Source organism: Leucopleurus acutus (genome assembly GCF_964270905.1).
Source record: "Leucopleurus acutus genome assembly, chromosome: 6".
Classification (NCBI taxonomy): Eukaryota; Metazoa; Chordata; class Mammalia; order Artiodactyla; family Delphinidae; genus Leucopleurus; species Leucopleurus acutus.
In genome coordinates, this window is record NC_139149.1 from 118,278,216 (window position 1) to 118,305,854 (window position 27,639).

A 27,639-nucleotide genomic window follows, 5' to 3' on the forward strand; every position below is an offset into this window, starting at 1 on the left:
TTAATGAATTATTGATGTACTTGTGTTTCAGTCTATCTTCTTGTGCTGTTTGTTCCACTGCTTTATACTTCCTTTTTTTCTCCTTTCTTGCCATCTTTTATGTCAAATATTGTAATCATCCCAACTTATCCCCCCATCAGTTAGGACTATCTACACTATTTCTGTTCTTTCAGTGATTATCCTAGACAGTACGATATGTGCTTTTAATTATCAATGTTCACTAATAAGTTTATTAATGCCATTGTCCTTCTCTTGGAAAATACAGTGACCTTGAATCACATTAACATAATTTATACTCTCCCAACTTACAGGCTATTATTGTCATGGATTTTAATTCTCTATATTTTTAAGCACAGTTCCACAAAGCATTATTTATGTGGTCAGTGTTCATGTAGATTTATTCTCAAACCTGCTTTAGTCTGCTTGGGTTGCTGTAACAAAAATGCCATAGACCAGGTGGTTTAAACAGCAACAACAAAAAAAGATGTTTATTTCTCACAGTTCTGAAGCCTGGGAAGTCCAGGATCAAGGGGTCAGCAGATCTAGGGTATATGGTGAAGAACCACTCCCTGATTCATAGATGGCCATCTTCTTGCTGCGTTCTCACATGTCAGAAGAAGCAAGGGAGCTCCCTGCAGTCTCATTTTTAGGGTCACTAAACTCATTCATGAGGGCTCCACCCTCATGAGCTAATCACCTCCCAAAGGCTCCACTTCCAAATACCATCACACTGAGGAGTAGGTTTCAACGTATGAATTGAGGGGAGGGGGCACAAACATTCAGCCCATAACAACTTCTTTGTCCTTTTTTCCTTTTTTAAAAAAATGTTTATTTATTTATTTTCTTATTAGTCATCCATTTTATACCCATCAGTGTATACATGTCAATCCCAATCTCCCACTTCATCACACCACCACCACCACGCCCCACCGCTTACCCCCTTGGTGTCCATACGTTTGTTCTCTACATCTGTGTCTCAATTTCTGCCCTGAAAACTGGATCATCTGTACCATTTTCTAGGTTCCACATATATGCCTTAACATACGACATTTGTTTTTCTCTTTCTGACTTACTTCACTCTGTATGACAGTCTCTAGATGCATCCATGTCTCGACAAATGACCCAATTTCATTCCTTTTTATGGCTGAGTAATATTCCATTGTATATATGGACCACATCTTCTTTATCCATTCGTCTGTCGATGGGCATTTAGGTTGCTTCCATGTCCTGGCTATTGTAAATAGTGCTGTAGTGAACATTGGGGTGCATGTGTCTTTTTGAATTACGGTTTTCTCTGGGTATATGCCCAGTAATGGGATTGCTGGGTCATATGGTAGTTCTATTTTTAGTTTTTTAAGGAACCTCCATACTGTTCTCCATAGTGGCTGTATCAGTTTACATTCCCACCAACAGGGCAAGAGGGTTCCCTTTTCTCCACACGCTCTCCAGCACTTGTTGTTTGTAGATTTTCTGATGATGGCCATTCTGACCCGTGTGAGGTGATACCTCATTGTGGTTTTGATTTGCATTGCTCTAGTGATTAGTGATGTTCAGCAGCTTTTCATGTGCTTCTTGGCATCTGTATGTCTTCTTTGGAGAAATGTCTATTTAGGTCTTCTGCCCATTTTTGGATTGGGGTGTTTGTTTTTTCAATATTGAGCTGTATGAGCTGTTTGTATATTTTGGAGATTAATCCTTTGGCCAATGATTCATTTGCAAATATTTTCTCCCATTCTGAGAGTTGTCTTTTCGTCTTGTTTATGGTTTCCTTTGCTGTGCAAAAGCTTTGAAGTTTCATTAGGTCCCATTTGTTTATTTTTGTTTTTATTTCCATTACTCTATGAGGTGGATCAAAAAATATCTTGCTGTGATTTATGTCAAAGAGTGTTCTTCCTATGTTTTCCTCTAAGAGTTTTATAGTGCCTGGTCTTACATTTAGGTGTCTAATCCATTTTGAGTTTATTTTTATGTATGATGTTAGGGAGTGTTCTAATTTCATTCTTTTACATGTAGCTGTCCAGTTTTCCCAGCATCACTTATTGAAGAGACTGTCTTTTCTCCATTGTATATCCTTGCCTCCTTTGTCATAGATTAGTTAACCATAGGTGCGTGGGTTTATCTCTGGGCTTTCTATCCTGTTCCATTGATCTATGTTTCTGTTTTTGTGCCAGTACCATATTGTCTTGATTACTGTAGCTTTGTAGTATAGTCTGAAGTCAGGGAGTCTGATCCCTTCAGGTCCGTTTTTTTTCCCTCAAGACTGCTTTGGCTATTCAGGGTCTTTTGTGTCTCCATACAAATTTTAAGATGATTTGTTCTAGTTTCGTAAAAAATGCCATTGGTAATTTCATAGGGATTGCATTGAATCTGTAGATTGCTTTGGTCATTTTCACAATATTGATTCTTCCAATCCAAGAACATGGTATATCTCTCCATCTGTTGGTATCATCTTTAATTTCTTTCATCAGTGTCTTACAGTTTTCTGCATACAGGTCTTTTGTCTCCCTAGGTAGGTTTATTCCTAGGTATTTTATTCTTTTTGTTGCAGTGGTAAATGGGAGTGTTTCCTTAATTTCTCTTTCAGATTTTTCATCATTAGTATATAGGAAAGCAAGAGATTTCTGTGCAGTAATTTCGTATCCTGCAACTTTACCAAATTCATTGATTAGCTCTAGTAGTTTTCTGGTGGCATCTTTAGGATTCTCTATGTATAGTATCATGTCATCTGCAAACAGTGACAGTTTTACTTCTTTTCTGATTTGTATTCCTTTTATTTCTTTTTCTTCTCTGATTGCCGTGGCTAGGACTTCCAAAACTATGTTGAATAATAGTGGTGAGAGTGGACATCCTTGTCTTGTTCCTGATCTTGGAGGAAATGCTTTCAGTTTTTCACCATTGAGAATGATGTTTGCTGTGGGTTTGGCGTATATGGCCTTTATTATGTTGAGGTAGGTTCCCTCTACGCCCACTTTCTGGAGAGTTTTTATCATAAATGGGTGTTGAATTTGGTCAAAAGCTTTTTATGCCTCTATTGAGATGATCATATTGTTTTTATCCTTCAATTTGTTAATATGGTGTTTCACATTGATTGATTTGCGTATATTGAAGAATCCTTGCATCCCTGGGATAAATCCCACTTGATCATGGTGTATGATCCTTTTAATGTATTGTTGGATTCTGTTTGCTAGTATGTTGTTGAGGATTTTTGCATCTATATTCATCAGTGATGTTGGTCTGTAATTTTCTTTTTATGTAGTACCTTTGTCTGGTTTTGGTCTCAGGGTGATGGTGGCCTCATAACACCTTCTTTGTCCTTTTTTCCTTTTTGCATCTCTGACTTTAAATTTCCTTTTACTTGAATTTCTTTTAGTGTGGGTCAGCTGTAAGACCACACCAGTCCCAGTCCCATTAGAATTTCTTTTAGTGTGGGTCTGCTATTTATTTATTTAGTTATTTATTTATTGTTTGTATGGATTTTCTCTACTTGGCCTTCAGCAGTAATGGATATTCTATCTCAGTATAAAACTCTATGTTGGCAGTTTATGTATCTGTCAGCATATTGAATATATAATTCCACTGTTTTTCTGGCTCCCATTGTTGCTTATGAGAAGTCAGCAGTCGGTTTACCTGTAATGCCTTTAATGGTAATTTATCTGTTTTCTCCTTTTAAGATTGTCTCCTTGTCATTGACTTTCTGCATTTCCAGCGTTTATTTTCTATAGCTTTGTTTTTGTTTTTTCCAGGTAGGGAATCACTGGGATTATTGAATATACAATCTGATGTCTTTCATCAGTTCTGGAAATTTCCCAACTATTGCATTTGTATCTCTTTGCCTTCTGTTGCTCCATGTCATACATTTGGCTGTCTTACTGCTTCCCAGAGTCCTGATCTTTTCTTCATTTTCCACCTTTTTGTCTCTGTTCTAAATTGTAGATCTTTCCTTCTGAGCTGTCTTCTAGTTCCAGTTAACTCACTCTTTCTTTAGTTCCATCAGACCGCTCTTAAGTGTCTAATTTAAACAGAAATTCTCTTAATTTCTGTTATTTGGTTTTAGTGCTAGAATTTCTACTTAGTTCTTTTAAATGGGTTTTAAAAAATAATTTCCAATCCTGATGATTTTTGTTTGTTTGTTTGTGGTACGCGGGCCTCTCACTGCTGTGGCCTCTCCCGTTGCGGAGCACAGGCTCCAGACGCGCAGGCTCAGCAGCCATGGTTCACGGGCCCAGCCGCTCTGCGGCATGTGGGATCCTCCCGAACCAGGGCACGAACCCATGTCCCCGGCATTGGCAGGCGGACTCTCAACCACTCTGCCACCAGGGAAGCCCCCCTGATGATTTTTTAATAAAATTTTGTATTGTGGAAAATATACGTAATATAAAATTGACCACCTTAACCATGTTTACGTGTAAATTCAGTGTCATTAAGGACATTCATATTGTGTTGCCATCACCACCATACATCTCCAGAACTCTTTTCATCTTGCAAAACTGAAAGTCTATATCCATTAAACACTACTTTGCCCATTCCCCTTCCTCTTAGCAACCACCATTCTACTTTCTGTCTTTATGATTTTTGACTACTCCAGGTACCTCATGTAAGTGAAATCACACAGCATGTGTCCCTTTGTGACTGGCTGTTTCACTTTGCATAACGTCTTCAAGGTTTGTCCATGTTGTAGCCTGTGTCAGAATTCCCTTCCTTTTTTAATAATATTCCATTACGTACATATATCCTATTTTGCTTATTCATTCCTGCCTTGATGGAACTTTGGTTATTTCCGCCTTTCAGCTGTTGTGAATAATGCTGCTATGAACATGGGTATACAAATATCTTTTCAAGACCCTGCATTTAATTCTTTTTGGTATTGTTGTGGATTAAATTGTGTCCCCTCAAAATTTATATGCTGAAGTCCTAACCCCAAATGTGATTGTATTTGGAGATAGGATCTTTAGGGAGGTAATTGAGGTTAAATGAGGTCACAGGGGTGGGACCCTAATCCAATAAGAAGATGAAGAGACACCAGAAAGCTCTCTCCTTCCTCGTGTGCACACAGAGGAAAGGCCCTGTGAGGACAGAGCAAGAAGGAAGCCATCTGCACACCAGGAAGAGAGGCCTCACTAGAAAGCAACCCTAGTGGCTCCTTGAGGACTTCTGGCCTCCAGGACTGTGGGTAAATACATTTCTGTTGTTTAAGCCACTCAGTCTGTGGCATTTTGTTATGGCAGCTCTATCAGACTAGTACAGATACATACCCAGCAGTAGAATTACTGGATCATGTGGTAATTCTATTTGTAGTTTTTTTGAGAAACTGCCTGCCTACTGTTTTCCACGGTGGCTGCACCATTTTACATTCCCACCAACAGTGCACGTGGGTTCCAGTTTTGCTACATCCTCACCAACGCTTGTCATTTTCTGGCTTTTTAAAAAAAGTAGTAGCCATCCTGATGGGTGTAACATGGTGGCTCACTGTGGCTTTGATTTGCATTTCTAATGATTAGTGGCATTGAGTATATTTTCATTGGCTTGGTCATTTGTATGTCTTCTTTGGAAAAACGTTTATTCAAGCCCTTTTCCCATTTTTTTAATCAGGTTGTTTGGCTTTTTTGTTGTTGTTGAGTTGTAGGAGTTTACTATATATTCTGGCTATTAATCCCTTATTAAATATATGATTTGCAAATATTTTCTCCCATGTGTGGATGACCTTTTTACTCTGCTGAAGGTGTCTTTTGATGCACAAAAGGTTTTCATTTGGATGAACTCCAGTTTGTCTATATTTTCTTCCGTTGCCTGTGCCTTTGGTGTCATTGCCAAAGCCAGTGTTGTGAAGCTTTTGCCCTATGTTTTCCTATGAGTTTTATGTGTTTAGCTCTTATATTTAGGCCCTTGATCCATTTCAGTTAATTTTTGTAAATGGTGTTAGGTAAGGGTCTGACTTTATTCTTTCACATGTGGATATCCAGTTTTCCCAACACCATTTGTTGAAAAGACTGTCCTTTCTCCATTGAATGGTCTTAGCACCCTGGTTAAAAATCATCTGACCATACATGCAAGGGTTTCTTTCTGGGCTCTCTGTTCTATTCCATTGATCTATCTGTCTGTCTTTGTGCCAGTGCCACACTGTTTTGATTACTGTAGCTTTGGGATAAGATATGAAATCAGAAAGTATAAGTCCTCCAATGTTGTTCTTCTTTTTCAAGATTATTTTGGGTATTCTCTTGGTGAAATTTTAAAGCTTGCATTTTATTTCTTTGAACATAATAAACTTAGTTATTTTATAGTCTGTGTCTGATCATTCCAATATCTGATGTTTCTCTTATTTCTGCTTATTCCTGTCAGCAGTGTCTCACTTCCTTGTGTGCCTGGTCATCTTTGACTGTGTCCTGGAATTTGTATTTGAACAAATGTTTACAGGAATAACTTGAGGCCGAAGATGATACATCTTGCTCCAGGGAGGGTTTTTCTTTACTCCTGCCTGGAACCTAGGGGTTCCACCTTAATCTAAGTTCCAGGCTCAAAGTGCCTGGATGGCCCAGGTGAAGGGAAGGCGGAGTGTACATCTGCATAAGGACCACTTACTTTGGGTTCACCCTGATTATGAGGCAGGCCTTAGAGGTCCCAGCTTAATGTGGGGGTTATCAGGTTCCTCACCTTGAGCTAGCCCCGAGTTTTGGCATTTATCTCTTTCCCTCCATGAGGCTACAAAAATTATAGGTCTGTCGTACAGCTGTTGCTTTACATCTGCAGATGCACTCACTCGGGGGAAAGGAGCTTTGAGTACTGGGCTCACCTCCAGTCTCTTCTTGTCCAAGATTTGGAATTGAAATATGCTCCCTGTTCACTCTTTGGTGCCTTTGAGAGGCCTATTGGGCTTCCCTGGTAGCGCAGTGGTTAAGAATCCACCTGCCAATGTAGGGGGCACGGGTTTGAGCCCTGGTCTGGGAAGATCCCACATGCCGCGGAGCAACTAAGCCCCTGCACCACAACTACTGAGCCTGCGCTCTAGAGCCCGTGAGCCACAACTACTGAAGCCCATGTGTCACAACTACTGAAGCCCGCATGCCTAGAGCTCGTGCTCCGCAACAAGAGAAGCAACTGCAATGAGAAGCCCGTGCACCGCAACAAAGAGTAGCCCCTGCTCTCAGCAACTAGAGAAAACCCGCACGCAGCAGCGAAGACCCAATGCAGCCAAAAATTAGATAAATAATCTTATAAAAAAAGAAGAAGAAAGGTGTATGTATCCGCCTTTCTGGTTGGTGTAGATTACGGAGCCCGCCCTCACCCGAAGGGTCATTTCTAAACACGGGCTGACCACAGCCTCCCGGGTAAACCGTGACGGTCTAGAGCCGACTCTGTGATCGTTAGTCCACTCAACCCTGCCCAGCACCCCGCGAGGCCAGAATGAGTGTTGGCTCCATCCTGCAGGTGGAAAGCCAGAGCACAGAGAGGCAAAGCCTGACGTGCCTGGTGGCTGCATAGCTGGAGAGCGGCAGGGTCAACGCTAGAACCAGTTGTGTCTGACCACAAGATGCCGCTCCACCTCCTGTGCTCAGGGGCCTTCTGGGGCTCCACCACCTGGAGTCCTGAGCACAGGTGCCCCACCTGGCCCTCGAGGCCCTCCCGGCCTCCCCTGTCCACAGTGGTCCCAGCCCATCCCCAGCCCTGCTCGGCAAGCACGCCTCCTCCTCACCCTTCCAGACCTGGCTCAGAGGCTGGGACTGCCCTGCCCTCCTGCGGCCCCTGATGGGAGTCGGAACAAGGAGCTGGGGCCACTGGGCAGGTCTGAGCCCCCTACCGCCCAAAGCCAGGGCCCACACTGGGGGATCCCCACCCCACGCTGGCAGCCCCGGGCCAGGCACTGTGCAGGGCACCGTGTACAGCAAACAGGTCAGAGCCTGTGCCCTGAGCCACGGCCTGTCCGGGAGGGGTTGGAGCAGGCCCAGGGATCCCAAATCAGGGACCAGGAACTGTCAGGCCATCCTGAAAATACCCTGCCCAAGGCTGGCTCAGCCTCAGAGGGTGCCAAGGGGGTGAGGCTGGGGAGGCCCCCATCTGGCCCCTCTCTGGCTTTCTGCCCCGACAGGTGAACAACAACGGGATCGTCTCCTTCCTGAAGGAGGTTTCTCAGTTCACCCCAGTGGCCTTCCCCATCGCCAAGGACCGCTGCGTGGTGGCGGCCTTCTGGGCGGACGTGGACAACCGGCGTGCAGGCGACGTGTACTACCGGGAGGCCACCGACGCAGCCACGCTGCGCAGGGCCACAGATGATGTCAGGCGCTACTTCCCCGAGCTCCCAGGCTTCTCCGCCACCTGGGTGTTCATAGCCACCTGGTACCGCGTCACCTTCTTCGGAGGCAGCTCCTCTTCCCCCGTGAGTGTTCTGTCCTGGGGAAGGGAGGACATCCATCTGGGGCCCAGGGTCTCCCTCCAGGGCCCCCTGCTTCCTGAGTGGGCCAGACGCAATCCCTGGGCTTCGTGCCCAGAGGGGCCAGCTGGGCTCAGGGGCGGAAGCCACTCGCCCAAGGTCACAGGGCCAGGCTGGAGGGGGGATGGAGCCTGGGCCTCCTGGAAACCACCCGCGCCCAGGGAAACGCCAGATGCCCCAACACCGTCCTTCACTCCCTCGGGGGACGCAGATGGTCGGTGTTAGTTTTCCGTTTGGAACGGTTCAGTACTCAAAGGGTTAAATGGGAAGTTTATTGCGTTTAATACATTATTCCTTGATGACGCCAGACGGCCACAGCGCCCAGTCCAGAATAACCGACCACTTTAGCCAGCGTGGTCCGTGTGGCGGGCGGATCCCCGTGAGGGCGGCATAGCGCTTCCGGCAGCAGATGCGAGAGCGGCACCTCCTGCGGCCAGGCCCGCGAGGGGTGCTGGGCCACAACCGCGTGGGGCAGAGGGCGGCTCTCTAGAGAAGAGCACTGGGGAGCGGGCGGCCTTTCAGGACGGTGTGCCCACACATTCAATACACATTCCTTTAGGGGCACGTCTGGGGCAGGCAGTGTTCTGGGCTCTGGGGAGGCGGCCCCAGACAGAGAGCACAGGACATGACTCTCCCGCGGGGCGCACTCTAACAGGGGGGACACCAGCGACCACGTAACAGGGACGCCACGCCAGCAGGACGTGGGCTCTCCCGGATGCTGTGCAAGCCTGGGGACCTGGCTCGGCCACACGGGGGAGGTTTGGAGCTGGAGGGACTGGAGGGCTCAGCACAGCAGTTAGGGTGGGTGTGACCACACTGGGCTGAGGAGGAGAGGGAAGCCCCGAGGGCGGTGCCCGGTCTCCCATCGCAGGCACAGGGCGGGAGGGGTGGGCACAGGTGGCAGACGGGCTCGGTCCTAGATGTGCTGAGCGGAGCCCGGAGTCCCCAGCTGCGGCGGCTCAGGTGGGGACGGGGCGGGGAGGGACGTGCAGGTGGTGATGAACCCTGCAGCCCCCAAGAGGCCAAAGAGAAGCCAGCGGGTTGGCAGGTACCCTGCAAGAGTAACCGTCACTGCTGGGGCTGTAGCAGGAGTATGAGAGCAAATCAGGAAAGATGGGCTTTTTCTGTAAACGTTACTACAAAGAAATTTCACGCCTGAACTTTTGTTCACACATAGCCCACTAACATTTTTGTATGTTTTGGTTGTTTTTTCTTACCGCCAATTTGTAAGAAAAATGTCTTTTTAACAAAAAGTAGAGAAAAAGAATCTCCAGCCCCACCGGCAGGAGGCAACTCCTGTTCAACATGTCCTATTGTCAATCAACCCACACATTAAAAAATAAATAGAACCACCTGGAACGTGCTGTTTTGTGAGTGTCTCTTTCACTCAGCAGTATTGTGGGCACTTTCCTCATTCTTATATGTTCTTCTGCATCATTTCTTATGTTATAATTTCACCTCTGCAGAGCCATTTTACCTATTCTCCGCCTGGGAGGAAGGAGGCGCCCAGGGCCCCTCCTGAGCAGACAGAGGAAACCTTAACGTTCTCCTCTTTTCAAACCCGGAGACGTCAGTTCCAAAATGATTACCTTGTGAGACGGGGAACCGGGATTCTGAGTTTGGGGTGGAAACCAGGCTGGGAGCTGGGAGATGGGGAAGCCCTCCCCTGGGGGCACCTGCAGGGCAGGTCGATCAACAGAAAGTGATGGTTAAGCTTCGGGCATGTCCTCGTCCTCCTCAAAAGTCTGGGCCTCATAGCTCGCGAAGCCCCCCCGCTGGCCTTGCTGACCAGCCGCGGTCCGGCCCTCCTCACACCTTCCCACTGCTCAGGCCTTCCAGCCCTCACGCCCTCCTCGTCCTGAGTCCCAGCACCTGAGCTTGCCTTCCTGTAGGAGACTGCTCGGTTCCCCTGCTGTCGTCTTTCACCGTGGACGCCCCCATGTGCGATGCCTGCGTGCCAGCCCGGCGTGGCGGCACTTGCGCTCCGGTGGGCCTGCTGCCTCCGTCACGGGGTGCCCCGAGGGGCGCTGCATCGCCCCCAGTGGTTTGTGAAATCATCCCGGCATGAGTTGCTAGAAGGGAGATTGCTGCCTGCGCAAGTCTGATTTCCCCTCAAAACTGCCCACTCGTAGTTGCATAAGCCACATTCAGAAGCGCCTGTAGCCCCGCACCCCGGCCGAACGCACCGCTCCACAGGCGCGAAAGGAATGGCCCTGGTTTTTTCAGCTTTACGCATCTCTGATTTCTAGTAACGGGGAATCTTGGCCAGTTGTATTCCATCGTGATGTTTCTGTTCACACCCTTTGCCAATTTGTCTGTAATCTTTCTGTCCTTTTTCTTATCGATCCGTGGAAGTTCTACTTGAATTAAAGACATCACCAGTTTCTCTGCCGTGTGTGTTATAAACACACTTTTCCCTTCACTCGTTGCCATTCAGCTTGATCTCGTGACACTTTTTTATATCCGGAAGTTCTTGTAGTCAAATGTATAAACCTCCTTTGTGGTTTCTGCAGTTTTAACAAATGTCAGGCTTAAAAGCCCTTCCCTAGACGTTCTACATATTCGCCTACGTTTTCCTCTAGGCCAACGACAGCCTCATTTACAACCTTACTCGGTTCGGGATTTATTTTCATAAGAGATATAAAGCTCCAATTTAATTGTTTTTCAGAGCTTCCTATTTGTCCCACGATCATTTCTTAAACAATCTCACCCTTTGCCCATTCTGAAATAGCACCTCTTATGTGTACACTGCCCACTAATATTTTCATGGAGGATTTTCCATGAAAACCAAAAAACTTAGCGATTGAAAACTGCCTTTCCTTCTTTCCCCCTTTTATCTTTCCCCTTTTTCTCCTTTTACTTTTCTGTTCATCTCACATGAGATGATTTTGTGGATTTGGCCAGGTAGTCATGAACCCTCTGTGCCCCCAGACCCACAGAGGAAACTGTCTGTTCCTGGCGTCCGTGGCCTCCACAGCCCCTCAGTGGGCTTCACTCACTCACCAGACGTCAGCTAATACTGGGGAGGGCAGGCGTTGGGGACACAGAGGAGGATGGAGGCCGAGGTCATCGGGGCCTCCCTGTGGCTGACCATCTCGCTGGGGAAACAGAGGAGGGACCAGTGGGCGACAGCAATGTGGGCGGGGCGGGGTCTTTGGGTGGAGACGGGGGCACAGGCCCCGCTCAGGCCCCTCCTTGGCAGGTCAACACGTTCCAGACCGTGCTCATCACCGACGGCAAGCTCTCCTTCACCATCTTCAACTACGAGTCCATCACGTGGACCACGGGCACGCACGCCAGCAGCGGGGGCGACGCCGCTGGTCTGGGGGGCATCGCGGCCCAGGTAGGGGCCCCTGCTCCCCACGGCTGGGACTGTCACAAGCTGATGAGGCAGGTGGACGCCCCCCACGCCCCGCTCCACCCAGTGCTGTGCAGAGGCCTCTCCCGGCCCAGAACCACAGAAACACTCTCCGGCCAAAGCACCTTTGTCCTGACCCACACAGCCGGCCCTACGGGGCCAGCTGCAGCTGGGACAGAGTTCTGTGTGCGCTGTGGCCTGGGGTGGCCTGGCCCGTGGCCTGAGGGACAGTGGCCAGCAGAAAATCCCAGGTGCGGAGGGTGGTCAAGTGCGAGCCCCCAGGGCCTGGGAGTGCCCCTCCCCCCGCTCCAGGCTCTCCGCTTTCTCCTGAGGTCACACTGGCCCTGGGTCCTAGGGGAGGCCCAGGAGTGGGCGGGAAGGGGTGGGGGAGGGCTGCCAGGGCCCAACCAGGTCAGCAGCTGGAGGAGCTGCTGGTTAGGGTGGGGCGTGGCTGGAGGAGCTGCTGGTTAGGGTGGGGCGTGGCTGGAGGAGCTGCTGGTTAGGGTGGGGCGTGGCTGGGAGGCGGGGACCGCAGAGCGGGCCGGTGAGGATGGCCCCTGAGTCTTCAGCACTCCGCAGCTCACGAGGCCGCCCCGCGGGAGGTGGGCCTCCGGAACGTTAGGGAGACCTGCGGACCCAGCCCGCACCTGCCCCACTCTCTCCCACCCGCCCGCAGGCCGGCTTCAATGCGGGTGATGGGCGGCGCTACTTCAGTATCCCCGGCTCGCGCACAGCGGACATGGCGGAGGTGGAGACCACCACCAACGTGGGCGTGCCCGGGCGCTGGGCGTTCAGAATCGATGATGCCCAGGTGCGCGTGGGGGGCTGCGGCCATACAAGTAAGAGGACAGAGAGAGTGGCTGGGGTGGCGGAGGGGCATGGACTAGGGAGGCGGGATGGCGGGGGGCGGGGAGGGGGAGCCCCGGGCCTCTTGGGGACGCACGGCCCCGCGCACCTCGGCTCCTCTCCCCCGGGCTCACCCCTGAGCCTCAGAGCCCCCTGGGAGGCCTTCCTGCCTCTGCTGAGGGGAAGGGGTTTGCTGGAGACCACGGTTTGAAGTGTGAAGGGGTGTGAAGGGGGGGAGCTGGGGTCACATCCCCACCCAGGGAATCCTGGGCATCCCTGCGTGGCCTCCCGCATCCTCAGGGCCACCTGGGAGGCAGGCCCTCTTCCCACCCACTTTGCTGCCTTGCTTCTTGGTGGGACTTGGTGCTTGTGTGACAACCTGGACATCTACCTGACAGGAGGGAGCTCTCTGACGCCCGGGGGCACAGAACACAGAGCAGACGGGAGCAGGGTCCACCCCGGGGGCGAGCGTGAGTCCTGTGGAAACAGCGGGACTGGCCACAGAAGGATGTGCTCCCGGCTCTCCTGCTGTGTGGCTCTGGGTCACAGACCCTCCTGAAACCCCTGCTTATAAACGGAGGGGGGAGGGTGTCAAGTGACGGGTTCAGCCGCGCCACTCCCCCTGCCAAACCTGGAGCCAGTGAGGCCAGTGCTGGGACCTCCCCCGGAGATCGCCTCCCTCCCCCATGGGGACCAAGGCCACCAAGAGGGGCTGCTTCTCCTGAACACCATCCCAGGGATGAACCCAGCGCAAGGAAGCCCACCCAGACCTGCCAGGGGAGCAGGCGCACACCCCGGGGGGAGGGCGGGGGGGGCGGGGAGGGCAGGTGTGTACCGCCCCGAGGACTGGATATGGGCCCTGGAGAGAGAGGCCTGGGGAGCCTGAGCCCACCCACTCACCAGTGTGAACGAGGGGGCGGCCCACAGGGCCAGGAGCCCAGGGGCCACTGATTGCACCCCCTCCCCCAGAGTGGCAACACCCGCCCGGGCTCGGAGCCGCGGTGGTTCGGGGCACGTGGACGCTACTCCGTCACCACACCTTTGCGTGGGCAGCACAGAGGTCTGGCGCTTGCCAGCGGCCAGGGGCTTGGGCTGTGGTTGAGGGGTAGAGTATGGGTGCAGGTGTGCATGCAGGTGTGCGTGCAGGTGTGGGTAGGTCCACGCTCCCCACAGAGGCTGCCGGCTGTGAGCCTGCAGACTGGGGTCCTCAGAGGAGGGTCCAGTCAGTCCCCCGGGGACGCCGTTCCCATGTGGCGGTGCTTCTCTCCCGCCCCAGGCCTCTGCGGGGAGCAGACGGAGGAGGCCCTGCTTGGCCCTCAAAGCTCTCGCGCATGGAGGCCCTGAGGGGCACAGTCCCGTGGGGTTGCAGGGAGACCGGCCCCTCGTGTCCCCGCCCCACGCTGCAAGCCCAGGAGATGGAGCTCGTGCGCCTCAGTCTGGAGGCACCGGGGAGGGAGGGTGGGTTCACACCTGAGAGGCGGGGCGCCCACACCTGGCAGTTTACCTTATGAGAAGGGCTGGTCCTGACACGGGCTCAGGCAGTCAGCCGCCACCCGCTGCAGGGCAGCTGGACTACGCGGCCTGAGTGCCGGTGTGGCTCGGTGAGTGGACCGGTGGGGGCAGGGACGGTCCTCAAAGGCACCCACAGCCTTGGTGGTGCTCGGGGCCCGAGGGCCCTTCCGGGAGTGCCCCCAGCCAGCTCTTCCCGGGGCCCTCCTAGTAACAGGAGGTCTGAAGCCCTGGGATGCCCCCGCACCTGCCCAGGTGTGCTCATTCATGGCGGGTTTCGGTGGCCTTGTTTCTGCGGAGTGTGGGCCCCATGAGCTGAGCCCTGCGGGAGGCCTGTCCTCAAGATAACGGAGACCCAGCAGCAGCGGACCTCGCAGCGCCTCCCCCGAGAAGGGCCCCCGGGCCAGGCTGACGGCCCTGCCCTCCCTGTGTCCGCAGCCTCCGTGTGCCTGACCCTGCGCCCCTGCCTCAACGGCGGCAAGTGCATCGACGACTGCGTCACGGGCAACCCCTCCTACACCTGCTCCTGCCTCTCGGGCTTCACGGGGAGGAGGTGCCACCTGGGTGAGTTTCTGCTGGGACCCCGCCCACCTGGAGGAACCCAGCAGCACAGCCAACGGCCCCAAGAGCCCGAGGCCGCGGGCCTCTGTCCCCGTGGTGTGGGTGGCGTCCGGGAGGCGCCGCCGGCGGAGCCAGACACAGCGGCTCCGTGATGGCGAGCACGTGGGCGGGCTCTGCAGCCGCGCCGCCTCCGGGCCACGACAGGTCCTCCCCAGCGGCGCCTCCACTGAGTCCCCGGCTGCCCCGTTTTCCAGATGTGAACGAGTGTGCTTCCCACCCGTGTCAGAACGGCGGGACCTGCACGCACGGCGTCAACAGTTTCATCTGCCAGTGCCCGGCCGGCTTCGGGGGACCCACCTGTGAGACAGGTGAGAGGAACCAGGGGCTGCAGGGCCGCGGGGATGGTCCTGCCCGACCAGGGAGTGGTGGCTAGCCTGGTGGGGGCATCAGGTCAGCGTGCCGCAGGGGGCCCGGCCCCAGGGAGGCCCGGGCGCAGGGGGCGCAGGAGCCCAGACTCCAGAGGAGAGGCCCCGCCCCGTGGGCGTGACAGGAGCGCTGACCACAGCACACAGCCAAGGGTGAGGCCTGGGGACAGGGCAGGGCCTGGTTCCGGACGCGTCTCACCGTAGGCCTGCACCCCTGAACCCCTGAACCCCAGCTGCTCCTGGCAGGAGTGCAGGCTGTTTCTCTCCATCCCGGGGGTCTTACGGCCTAGATGTGGGTTGGGGTCTTTCTGAAGACCCCCTTGTTGCTTCCAAACTGCAGCCCACACGCCCGTCTGCCGCCCCACTTCTGAGCGCGGCTCTTCGGGGCAGTGCTTTCTGATCAGGCCTCTACTCTCTGCCCTTCATGCAGCACCTCTTTGGGGCCCCCTCACCCTGGGCCCTTCACCCACCTGGTAAAGGAAGGTGGACGCCCCACTCCCACCCCCATGCCACTGTGGGAAGCCACTAGGGGAGCCCAACAGACGGAGCCCCTTAAAATCAAAGCACGATGACCCTCGCTCCCCACCCGGCGCAGCCAGACACACTGTCCCGTGCATACGCTTCCTGATGTGTAACTGTTGTTTAGAAACGCATGTAACACCTGGTTAACTCGAGTGTGTACGAGTAACCACCGCATCGATGTCTCCATCTAGAAAAACCATTTCTAATGGAGACTTACGGCCACAGGGAGTGTTTTAAAGTCCTTAACTCTGGTGTGTATACACATGTCCGGGCCGGGTGGGACCCTGGGAGGGCTTGGGGCCAGAGCCAGGAGCCCTGAGCCTTGGCCTCCTCATGGCCACCACGGCAACACCCAAGGGTACCAGCCCCCAGTCCCCCATGAGGCTCTCTGGTCTCAGGACCCACCTCGGCCCCCAGAGCCCACGACAGCAGGGATGCTGGGCAGAGCCCAGCAGGGACATGGGTACCACTCGGCCCGAGGCTCCCGTCCCCCACCCGTGCCCAGCCCTGCCCTCTGGTGGAGTCAGGGTCCCAGAGACGGGGGTCACCATGTGCCGTCAGCCACCAAAGCACCGCCACACCTCCCAGGGTTCAGGCCTCCTTCCTCCCACTGCCCCCCACCCTGACTCCAGGGTGGGTCACCCGCTCTGGGGATCCCGTCTGGTTCCTGTATTGAGTCCTTTCTGGAATGAGCTGTCAGCAGGACAGGCGACATAGCTGGGGGAAGGCAGTGTCCCCCCACCTGCTGCCAGCAGCCACCAGGTGAGGCCAGCATCCTGGGTGAGGGGCAGGCCAGAGCGCCGACAAAGACGGGTCCCGCCTGCTCACTTCCACCTGACTGGGGGCCGAGGCCTTTGCAGGGCTATCCTTGCAGCAAGAAGTGTCGCCTCGCCCACCCTGGACCCTCAGCCCCGGACCACTCAGGCCCCTCCTGCGCCCCCTCAGGGCTCGTCACAGGCCGTGCCCCCAGCCCAGCTGGGAGGAATCTCTCAGCCCCAGAGCCCTGTCCTGTGATGACAGCTCTGTCACAGTCATCTTAGCAGGGGCACTGCCCAGGAGGGTGGGAGCTGGGTCCCATTCACCCCCATGTCCCCCGCCAGGCACAGGCACACCCTCCCTCCTCCCCAGGTCTGCTGAAATAAACCCCATTCAGACAAGCTTTCAGTGCCGGTGGGTTGGGACTGCCCTGGTCCCCCACGGCCCGATGCCCTCCAGAGACGGCCAGATCCACGCGTGCTGCAGCCCGAGACGTCAGCAGTGGGGCTCAGTGGGAGCCCCGGGGGCCACCACAGCTGGGGATCCAATGGCCTTCCACCCCTTTGTGCCTGTAGCACAGTCTCCATGCGACGCCAAAGAGTGCGAGAACGGCGGCTGGTGCCAGGCGGAGGGCGGCTCCGCGGTGTGCGTGTGCGCAGCCGGCTACACGGGCGCAGCCTGCGAGACGGGTGAGTGTGCCCTCGGGTGGGAGCAGGGGCGCAGGGCGCCAGGTGCTCAAGGGCTGGCAGAGCCGAGCACCCACCCCTGCCGCCCCCAGATGTGGACGAGTGCGGCTCTGACCCCTGCCTGAACGGAGGGTCATGTGTTGACCTGGTGGGGAATTTCACCTGCCTTTGTTCAGAGCCCTTCGAGGGACCTCGCTGCGAGACAGGTAACGGCCAACTGCCCGAAGCCCCCCACCGGTGACAGCAGTCAGCTGCCCCCTTTCCCTCTCTGGGGTGGGGAGGTCTGGTCTGAGCTCTGCTGCCCACACGCTGGGTAAGGCTGAGCGAATGTCTTCCCCTCTCTGGGCCTGGGCTCCATCCGGAAAAGGCAGGTGTGGATGAGCGCCCTCCCGAGGCCCCTCTCCCGACTCAGGAGATAGATTCTCGGCTGTTTAACGTCCCTCCTTCCTACCCCAGACCCCTCGCCTTGCTAGGGAACAAGCCGTGGGCGTCGGAAAGAAAGCTGATCTCTCCTACAAGTGATGGAGGCTGCTAGCTCCTGCTCTATTGCATACTGTTCTAAATGCCAGTTAGGACTCGTAGGCCAGTTAAAGGACCCACGCAGTGAGTTCGGGGCTTTAGCACCTGACATCGCCTTACCTCCCGCAGCAGCGGTGCTTGCATCTCCCCGGTGGGGGGCGCTCGAGACAAACGCAGCTCGATTTGCTTCGAGTCTCAAAACCTAAGAAGGAAATCAGGTTCTACCCGTGAGTAAGACGCGGATGGACGCTGTGCCCTCCGTTGCTCTCTGGTCGGATGGCCACCCGCAGGGCGGGCTGTGTCCCGAGGCGATGGCGAGGCTTCACGGTGCAGAGGGCGAGAGGGTGGCGGCCTTACCTGCTGCCTGAAATCATCGCGATGTGCCACACGATTGCCTAGATTGTGATTTAAGTATCAGCGTATTTAACTAAACTCACGTCAGAAAACAGAGAAGTGCTTGCAAAAGACCTTGCAAAGAAACCATGTTTTGCACGAAGAATAATGCAAACGAAAGCAAACAATAGGAAACAACTGACTTGTCTACCCCAGTACAGGCTCATTAGCCACGTTGCACATACAGCGGGAAGCTGGCCAAACGTTGGAGATTATAAAAAGGAGTATCTAGCCTTCTGCTCGTGGCCAACAAGGATTAACTGCCCTGGGAACTTCCCTCTCGCTGTCAACAATGAGAAAACCAGACAAAATATATGAAACAACTGTTTTCAGCCATTGGACAGCAGAAAGTAGAGGGCTGCCATCCCTGAGAGAAGGGAATGAAATGGGGTGAGCCCTACAGTTGCCCCAAGGCTGCCTTGGCGCCGTTTCCAGGCTGCCATGCCGGGGTGGGGCCGGGGAGGAATCCAGACTCCAGCAGTTCCTCTGAGTCTCTGGGTCAAGGAGACAGAGATTCAAATTCAGTGGCTGGAATTTGGGGGAATAATACCAGCAAGGACAGAGCTACTGAGAGGGGAAGCGGGGAAGGGGAGAGAGCACGAGATTGGCTCTGGAGATCTGCAGGCGGACCCCTTGAGTGTGGGTCGGGTGAAATCTATTGGGCTGGGGAAGAACCACTGGGAGTGGTGAGTCAGACAATTCCTGGAACTCAGACCCGCCTCCCCACCAGCTGGAGTGGAGTGAGCTCTTCGTAGCCAGGGCAATGCTGAGTAGAGTCCCCAGTGGTATCACCTTAGTAGTGGGGATAAGTAAATGCTAAGCTAACGGCTAATCTGATCTGCCCCAAGGAATCTTAAAAGAAAGTTCGAAAGGATCAAACTGAGCCCAAGTAATTTCACTCTATGCCAGCATAAAATCCTCCACCCCTTAAAGGAATAATAACAGAGGCCAGAACCCCAAGATACCCAACCAGAAGTTACTATAGGCGCACAAAGGATTGAGAGTACATGACCACAGCCAGGAGTCAAATAGACCAGTAGAAACAGGGGCCAGAGGTGACAGAACCAGCAAGTACAAATGTTCAGTTGTCCATCATGAACACGCACCATGTGTTCAAGACTGTTGAGGGAAAAAGACATAATGAGAAGTAGGAGATATAAAAAAAGAAGCTTCTAGAGATGAAAACTATAATATCTGAATTTTAAAAATACACTGGATGGTGTTAACAGCAGGTTAAGACATCACAGAAGGAAAGATCAATGACCTTGAAGAGAGAAAAGGAAGCAATTCAACATGCAGCCCAGAGACAATAAGATGAAAGGACAGCACCTCCTCAGGGGCCTGTGCACAGACGCCATGCAGTCTGGCAGGTGTGTACTTGGAGTGCCGGAAATGAGGGAGGGGGCTGAAGGGGTGCAGAGAAAGTATGTGAAGAAACAACAGCCAAACACTTTCTAAGTCTGATGAAAATGAAAACCAAACCTCCAAGAAAAACACGAAGCCACATCATAGTCAAATTGCTGAAAACCAGTGACACAGAAAACCTTAAAAGTAGCCAGAGAGAAAAGGCAGACTGCACAGAGAAACAAGAATGACAACAGCCTCATCAGAGACAACGCAGGTCGGAAGACACTGGGACGACACCCCTAAAGCATGGAAGAAATAAGCTGTCAACCTCGTGCTATACACCCAGCAAAACTCTTCCAGAAATTCAGGTGAAATAAAGATTTTTCAGACAGCAAAAACAGAGAATTCACCACCAGCATATATGCATTACAAGAAATGTCTTTTCGACAGAAGAAAAATGGTCCCTGATGAAAATCTGGATCTACACAAAGGAATGAGGAGTTCTAGAAATGGTAAATACATGGGTAAAAATAAAAGACTTTTCTTCTTACTTGTTAATCTTTTTAAAGATATTTTTAAAACAAAGAAATAGCAACATATTTGGGGTTTACAATATACACAGAAATAAAATGTATGACACCAATAGCTTAAAGCAGCCTGTGCAAGCTTCTAAAGGGCCAGATAGTAATATTTTTTTGGCTTTATGAGCCGTGTGGTCACAGCTGTTCAGCTCTACCAACGTAAGGCGAAAGCAGTGCGCCACAGACTGTGCATAGTGAGTGGGCGTGGCCATGTTCCAGCGATACTTTATTGTTTTAAATGGGTGGCAGGCAAGATTTGGTCTTTGAGCCTTTGCTTATCAACTTCTGGCATAAGGGATGGAAAGGGAGAAATGGAAGTATAATATCGTAAGGTCCTGACATTATATACGAAGTGGTATAATACTGTTTGAAGGTCGACTGTGATAAGTTAAAGGTATACATTGTAAACCCTAGAGCAGCAAGTAAAAAAATAATAATAATGAGTTATAGCCAATAAACCGATCACGGAGATGAAATGGAATCCTAAAAATACTCAATACAGAAGGTATGAAAAGAAGAAAAATGAAGATAAAGAACGCTGGCTGTAACTACCACTGAATATTCAAAGGTACAATTACAAAATACCAGATTTTAGCAGTGGAAAGGAATTCAGGATTCAGAGGATTTAATCCTTAAATAAATACGTAATGTTAACTGAGCAAATGAGTTATATTACTAGCTACCTCTAGTTAATAAATAAAAATAAAAGTGTGCAGGAAAATTTGAAAAATCTGCAGTCATTGAGAAGAAAAAGGAATATATTTTTCTAACTCAAAATGAAAACACAACTTTGTATCTTTGAGAATAAATGAAGCCTAGTAGTTAAAGTTTAAATAACTTTTTAGTGGCATTTATGAAATTTTACATATGCTTTCTCTCCTTACGATTTCATATAAACAAATGTTTTGTTCACCCAGAAAAAAAAAAAAGACGAAAAAGGAACAAAGAAGAAGTGGGACAAATAAGAAACAATAGCAAGGTGATGGGTTTAATCCAGTCATATTGGCAATTACATTTAAATGTAAAAATGGTTAAAAACACAAAAGACAGAGATTGTCAAATCGAATGGAAAAGCAAGACCCAACCATATACTTTCTACAAGAAACCTGCTGCCGATAGGAAGACACAGATCATTTTAAAGTAACGGGATGGGTCTCACACTGAGTGCAGCGACCAGTCCTGGACTGAGTGCTGGGAGCGGCTCTGAGGACTCTGACGTAGCAGCGGGCGGGGTGGGGAGAAGCACAGGGGCGAGTCCTCATCATTTGCCTCTGGTGTCCCCCCGACCCCGCCGCCTGGTCTCAGAGCAACCCCGAAACCAGAAATCGGCATCAGCGCTGACGGAGAAGCAGGACCCACAGAGGCAGCAGTGGGCGGAGCCTTCCGCTCCAGCCGGGGGAATTCTGGGCTTCACAAGTGTGGGCAAACTCCTGCTGGTTTTCCCTTTCTCTGTCCTCCAGCCACGTGACCCCAGACAGGCGTGCGGTCACAGGAAGTGAGTAGCAGAGTGGGGCCACTAAGCCCAGATTTCATGCCAGAGGACGAGATGTGCTGCGGAGGGCGTGGAGGGGGTCTGGGGCGGCAGCCCCATCATGTTCTTTCTGGGCTCCTGGGCTCCCTCAAGTTGGGCGTGTGTAATCTGATAAGCAAAAGACAAACAACTCAGCGGAAACAATGGCAAAGAATGTAAGCAGGAAAGTCACACAGAGAGAAACAAACACCATAAACAAGTGAAAAGAAGCTCAGTCTCACTAATCAAGAAACTACAAATTAAATAAAAATCTAATTTCAGGTTTTGCCCATTAGATTGGTAAGAATTTTGATAGTTGATGGAATCGGGAATTGGAAAGGCTGTGGCAGAATGAGTGCCCCCATTCTCCCCGGGGAGTATTGATTCTATTTTCCTTGAAATTTTTTTTGCAATCGTTCATATGTATTACATTTACAGTTAATTTTTAAACCATAAAATTATGGATAAAAAAATTAAAAATGATACCATTTATTGAAGGACTTAGGTATAAATGTAATAAAGCATTTTCAGGATTTAAATACTGAAAACTACAAAATGCTGATGAAAGAAATCAAAGAAGCTCTCAGTACATAGAGAGACACTATGTTCATGGATTAGAAGACTTAACATAGCAAATACGTCAGCTCTCCCCAGACCGACCTGTAGATTTAACATGATTCCAATCAAAATCTCAGCAGGGTTTTTGGTAGCTGCACACAGCTGATTCTATAATTTATATGGAAAGGCAAAGGAATTAAGATAGCCAAAACAATTTCGAAAAAGAAGAATACATTTTAAGGAATCACACTACCCGGTATTAAGACTTATTATAAAGCTACAGTGATCAAGATTATGTGGTATTGGCAAAGGGACAGACACACCAATCAACAGAACAGGAAAGAGGATCCAGAAACAGACCCACACAAACATGGGTATTATTTTTTGAAAAGGTATAAGAGAGATTCAGCAGAAAAAGGATGTATAAAAGCATGGGGACCAGCAAGGACGCAGGGACTGGGCAGCGCTACTCCAACCTAAACACCTCTTATACAAAGATTAACTCAAAATGAATCATAGACCTGAACAGAAAACAGAAAACTGTAACGTTTTTAGAAGAAAACTAAAGATTTTTAGATAGAAAAATCTTTGTGACTCACAGTTAGGCAAAGAGTGCTAAGACAAGACCGCAAAAGCATGCTCTATCAAAAAAAAAATAGATAAATTGGACTTCATCAAAACTGAAAACTTTTCCTCTGTGAAAGACATGGTTAAGAGAATGAAAAGACAAGCTAAAGACTGGGAGAGGGACTTCCCAGGTGGTGCAGTGGTTAGGACTCAGCGCTCCCAATGCAGGGGGCCCGGGTTCGATCCCTGGTCAGGGAACTAGATCCCACATGCATGCCGCAGCTAAGAAGTCCACATGCCACAACTAAAGATCCTGCATGCCTCAACTAAGACCCGGGGCAGCCTAAATAAATAAATAAGTAAAAAAAGAAAAGACTCGGACGCTTAACCAAAAAGGATACACAGAAGGCAAATGAACAGATGAACAAAACTGTTGTCATTAACTATTGGTGAAACGCAAATTAAAGCCACAATGAGATGCCACTGCAAGCCTATGATAATCGCTAAAATAAAAGACACTGACCTGGTGAGGGCACAGAACAACGGGAACTCTCACCTATTTTTGGTGGGAATGCCAGACAGTTTGGCCACTCTGAAATAGTTTGATAGTTTTTTTTATAAAGTTAAACATACACTTACAATATGACCCAGCAATCGCACTCCTAGGTATTAACCCTAAACAAATGAAAACTTATGTCACACAGAACTCTGTACAGGAATGTCTGTAGCATGTCTATAGCCACCAGAAACCGGGAACCCAAACATCCTTCCCAGGGTGAACGGACACATGAACTGCAGTACCTGTCGACGTGGGACACAACTCGGTCATAAAAAGGACTAATTACTGATGCTTATAACACCTGAGACAGCCCTGGAGGCATGACGCTGAGTGAAAGAAGCCAGTCTCAGAAGAGTACAGGTTGTTTGCTTCCACTTCTCTGGCATCCTTGAAAGGACAAAACTGCAGTGATGAACAGATCAGTAGCTCTAGGGGTTCAGGACGGAGGGGGTCTGTGACCCTGCAGAGAGAAAACAAAGAGGTCTTTGGGATGACGGAACGTCCCGTATCCTGTCCTGTATCCATATACACACAGCTATACATGTGATAAAATTCTTAGGCGTGTCCCTCAAACACAAGTCATTTTACTGTATATTAATTTCAAAGATAAATTCTGAAAAAACATGAGGAAATTGAACATTTAGAAACAAAAAGACTAAAAAGGCAAACACGAATCAGGAGAAGCTGGAGTGGCTGTATTCATATCATTCAGATTAAACTTTCGAGTAGGAGAGCAGCCAGAAATGGGGACCTTTTATAATGACCACGGGCCAGTTCATCAGGAAGACACAATAAATATGCAACACCTAGTAACGCAAATAGAAATACCCAAAGCAACAGCTGGCAGAGCTACAAGGGGAGACAGATCCCCCGTCACAGGCGGGGCTTTCGGCGGAACTCCTATCTCGGTGGCTCCGAGCATACAAGCATGGGGACCAGCGAGGACGCGGGGACTGGGCAGCGCTGCCAGCCGACCTGGCCCGACTGACAGTCACGGACACCCACGTTCCTTCCAGGACTCACGGAGCCTTCACTATGACAGACCATCCTGTCGGCCATAAAATAAGGCTCAATAAATTGAAAAGGACTGTGTTCTCTGACCACAGCAAAATTAAACTAGAAATCGGCAGCAGAAAGATAACTTAAAGGTAAAAATCCCAAATCTTTAACTAACAGAGATGCTGGATGGGAAATGTCTGGAGGCTCTGGCCTCAGCTGGGCCCTTTGGTGCACACCGTGGGGCTCCCTCCTCACTCTGGCTTCTCATTCTGCTCCAGAGAAGGGGCTCGGGGACTGAGGGGCCGCTAGAGGTCAGTTTCCGGGCGCTCGGCACTAAGGACAGAGGTTAAGACACCTCCTCTCCGGCCCGAGGCCCCATCCTCGCCGTGCTCTCTGCGCGGCCTCGGGTGACCTCCGTCTTTCTTGCAGGAAGCCACCCGGTGCCCGACGCCTGCCTCTCGGCCCCCTGCCAGAACGGGGGCACCTGTGTGGATGCGGACCAGGGCTACGTGTGCGAATGCCCCGAAGGCTTCACGGGCCTTGACTGCAGGGAGAGTGCGTGTGGGCCGGGCTGCCGGGGCCCCGTGGGGTGTGCACGCAAACCCCCATGAGAGAGGCTGTGGGGAGCGGGGAGAGGGGCTACACGGCGGGGTTTACGGGACGGTGGTCAGGAGAGGGCACCCCGACATTGGAGGCTCCTCCCTCCCTCCCTCCGTGGCAGGAACCCCCAACAACTGTGAGTGCCGCAATGGTGGCAGGTGCCTGGGGGCTAACACCACCCTCTGCCAGTGCCCTCCGGGCTTCTTTGGGCTCCTCTGCGAATTTGGTAGGTGCCCAGGGCTGGGATGGGGGCGCCCTTCCTGCCTGGACCCTGAGAATCCCCACAACCACCGTGTAAGTGGTGGCTTGGGCCTGGGCCCAGACCCGCATGGCGGGCCCCGGGGGGTGGGGTGGGGAGGCCACAAGGGTGCCCGAACCTGGTCACCCGGGCAGCTCGGTCCTTCTCAAGGACACACGGTCTCCAGGGAGACATGCGGGGACGTGAGACGGGCTCACCCCTTCCCTGCAGAGGTCACGGCCATGCCCTGCAACGTGAACACGCAGTGCCCCGACGGCGGCCACTGCATGGAGTACGGTGGGAGCTACCTGTGCGTCTGCCACACCGACCACAACGTCAGCCACTGTGAGTGGGGGGGGTGTGGGCACCAGCCTGCGAGGCCGGGGTCCGGCCCAGAAGCCGGGGTGGGGGGTGGGTGAGAAGGCAGTGGGCGCAGCAGGAGGGGGACCTGGAGGGGACCTGGGGGTGGACGGCCTGGCCGTGCGCACGTGCCACGCCGCACCTGCCTGAGCCCCGGGCTTAGGTGCTAGAACGTTAACGTGCACCTGACGAGCACCTGCGGAGAAACAGGTTCACCCCGCGTATCTGTTAGTGCGCGGATGACCGGTGACTTAGGTAGTGAGTGACTACACGTGATGGTGGTGCCGGTGGTGACGATACCAAGACCCTCGTGGACCACAGCTCAGTCCCAGCTCACGTAAGAGTGAGGATGAACTCTGGAAGAATCAGAAATACAAGAAATTCCAGGGCGGACCTTAGAGCCCAGCGTGAAGAATCAAGACCTTGGCCTTGGTTCCAGCCAGGACCTCAGGGTGATCGCCCTCTGTCCCCGCAGCGCTGCCGTCCCCCTGCGACTCGGACCCCTGCTTCAACGGAGGCTCCTGTGATGCCCACGATGACTCCTACACGTGCGAGTGCCCGCGGGGCTTCCACGGCCGGCACTGCGAGAAAGGTGGGGCGCGGCGGCACTCGAGGGGGCGGGGGGCTGGCGGGGCCCGCCACCCCGGCTGCCCCTGCGCCTCTCGCTCATCACAGCGCTTTCCTCACGACGGGCTTCCTTTCCTGCTCAGTGTTTTTCCAAGTGGATTTTAGAATCACTGATTTTTTTTAAAATTAATTAGGACTTTGTTAAATTGAGTGCAGTTGGAGAATGTCAACGTTTTACAACATTTAGCCAGTTAAGAACGTGAGTGCTCTCCTGTAAACACACAGCAGGCGTCACTGTGCTCGCCAGCACCCACCCAGGGCCGTCTCTTCCACGCAGTTTGAAGCAACGCTCAGAACTCTTTTCAGTGACCCAGGCGTCCCCTTGGTCAGAGCCCAGGGTGCCGGCCCCCGACCCCGTGTTGCCCGGCCCATTCTCCTGGGCTCGGCACCCGGCCCACATCCAGCCCTGCAGCCTTCCCACTGCCCTCACTCGTCCCGAGAGCTGAAGCCTGGACCTTTACCTGCACGCCTCTGCCTCTCCCACGGTGGCCCTGAGGGCAGCTCCCCGGCACTCTGACCACGGAGCCCCTGCGGCCACCCCACCCCTGTAGCCGGAGGAGGGCTTTCCGGAGAGTAGGCCTCGTCCTCTGCAAGGACCACTGAGGTCCGTCACCCTTGGCAAAGGCATCCCGGAGAGCGGACACGGAGGGACACGGGGTGGGGTGGCCGGAACTTGGGCTGGCAGCCTGGGAGGCCCCACAGGATGCGGGGGGAGAAGCGGCCCCCTGAGCCTGGGGGCAGGCCCCCTCCTGCCTCACGCCCCCCACGAGCGTCGAGGAGGCCAAGCGCCTAAACTCCTGGCTGGGCTGTGAAGGTGCGGCTCCTCCAGCCCGGGCGGGCGGCCGGGGCCCCGCAAGTCCAAGGAGGTGCCCACAGGAAAGGTACAGAAAACAGGAAAATCAGAGCCACAGCAGGGCTCCCAGCCCGGTCCTGGATGCCAGCTCCCCACCGGGCAGGAAGGCGGGGCCAGCTCTCCTGGCCCTCCAGCGGAGCCTGAGGCAGGGAAGAGAGGGCAGGCGGGCGGGCAGAGGGCCCCCGAGGCTGAGGGGCTGCACGTGGCTGGCTCGGCCCCCCTGCAGCTGGGCCTCGGGCTCCGCCAAGAGGCAGGCCTGGGCGCATGGGGCCCAGCGGTGCCTGAGGACGGAGAAGGCTCGCGCGGGGCGTCGTGGGCACTGCGGGGCTGGGAAGCTGGCCCTGCTTCACCCGCCTCTCTGTCTCTGTCTGTCCCTCCTCCAGCCCGGCCGCGCCTGTGCAGCTCGGGGCCCTGCAGGAACGGCGGCACGTGCAAGGAAGCGGGCGGCGAGTACCGCTGCGACTGCCCCTACCGCTTCACCGGAAGGCACTGCGAGATCGGTGCGGCCCCAGCCAGTGGGGATCAGCCTGTAGAGAGTGGGGAGGAGCCAGGCCCCGACCCAGGACCCCCGACCCTGCCACCGTGCGTCTGCTTGTCAGGAGCGTCCCCGCCAAGGCCCCAGCTCTGGGATGTCGAGGGATCAGGGAAGGGGCAGGGGTGGTGGACGCATGACCCCCGACCCCGCCCGATGGGTGCCTCCTGCTTCCAGGGAAGCCAGACTCATGCGCCTCTGGCCCCTGTCACAACGGCGGCACCTGCTTCCACTACATCGGCAAATACAAGTGTGACTGTCCCCCAGGCTTCTCGGGACGGCACTGCGAGATCGGTAAGGGGGCGGAGGCC

At 52.8% G+C, this 27,639-nt stretch overlaps 1 protein-coding gene across 1 annotated transcript in view; it reads left to right on the top strand.

The window, feature by feature from the left end:
- SNED1 (sushi, nidogen and EGF like domains 1) overlaps positions 1–27,639 on the top strand; it is a gene marked incomplete at its 5' end in the record, with an annotated part of 88,303 nt that overhangs the window by 24,854 nt on the left and 35,810 nt on the right. Inside the window, 13 exons of the mRNA XM_082840659.1 lie at positions 8,081–8,368; positions 11,625–11,765; positions 12,457–12,619; positions 14,574–14,699; positions 14,951–15,064; positions 16,975–17,088; positions 17,178–17,291; positions 24,548–24,673; positions 24,840–24,944; positions 25,188–25,301; positions 25,792–25,908; positions 27,180–27,296; positions 27,506–27,622. Of these exons, the coding sequence (XP_082696785.1) occupies positions 8,081–8,368; positions 11,625–11,765; positions 12,457–12,619; positions 14,574–14,699; positions 14,951–15,064; positions 16,975–17,088; positions 17,178–17,291; positions 24,548–24,673; positions 24,840–24,944; positions 25,188–25,301; positions 25,792–25,908; positions 27,180–27,296; positions 27,506–27,622 (1,756 nt within the window). The remainder of the gene's footprint in view (positions 1–8,080; positions 8,369–11,624; positions 11,766–12,456; positions 12,620–14,573; positions 14,700–14,950; positions 15,065–16,974; positions 17,089–17,177; positions 17,292–24,547; positions 24,674–24,839; positions 24,945–25,187; positions 25,302–25,791; positions 25,909–27,179; positions 27,297–27,505; positions 27,623–27,639) is intronic.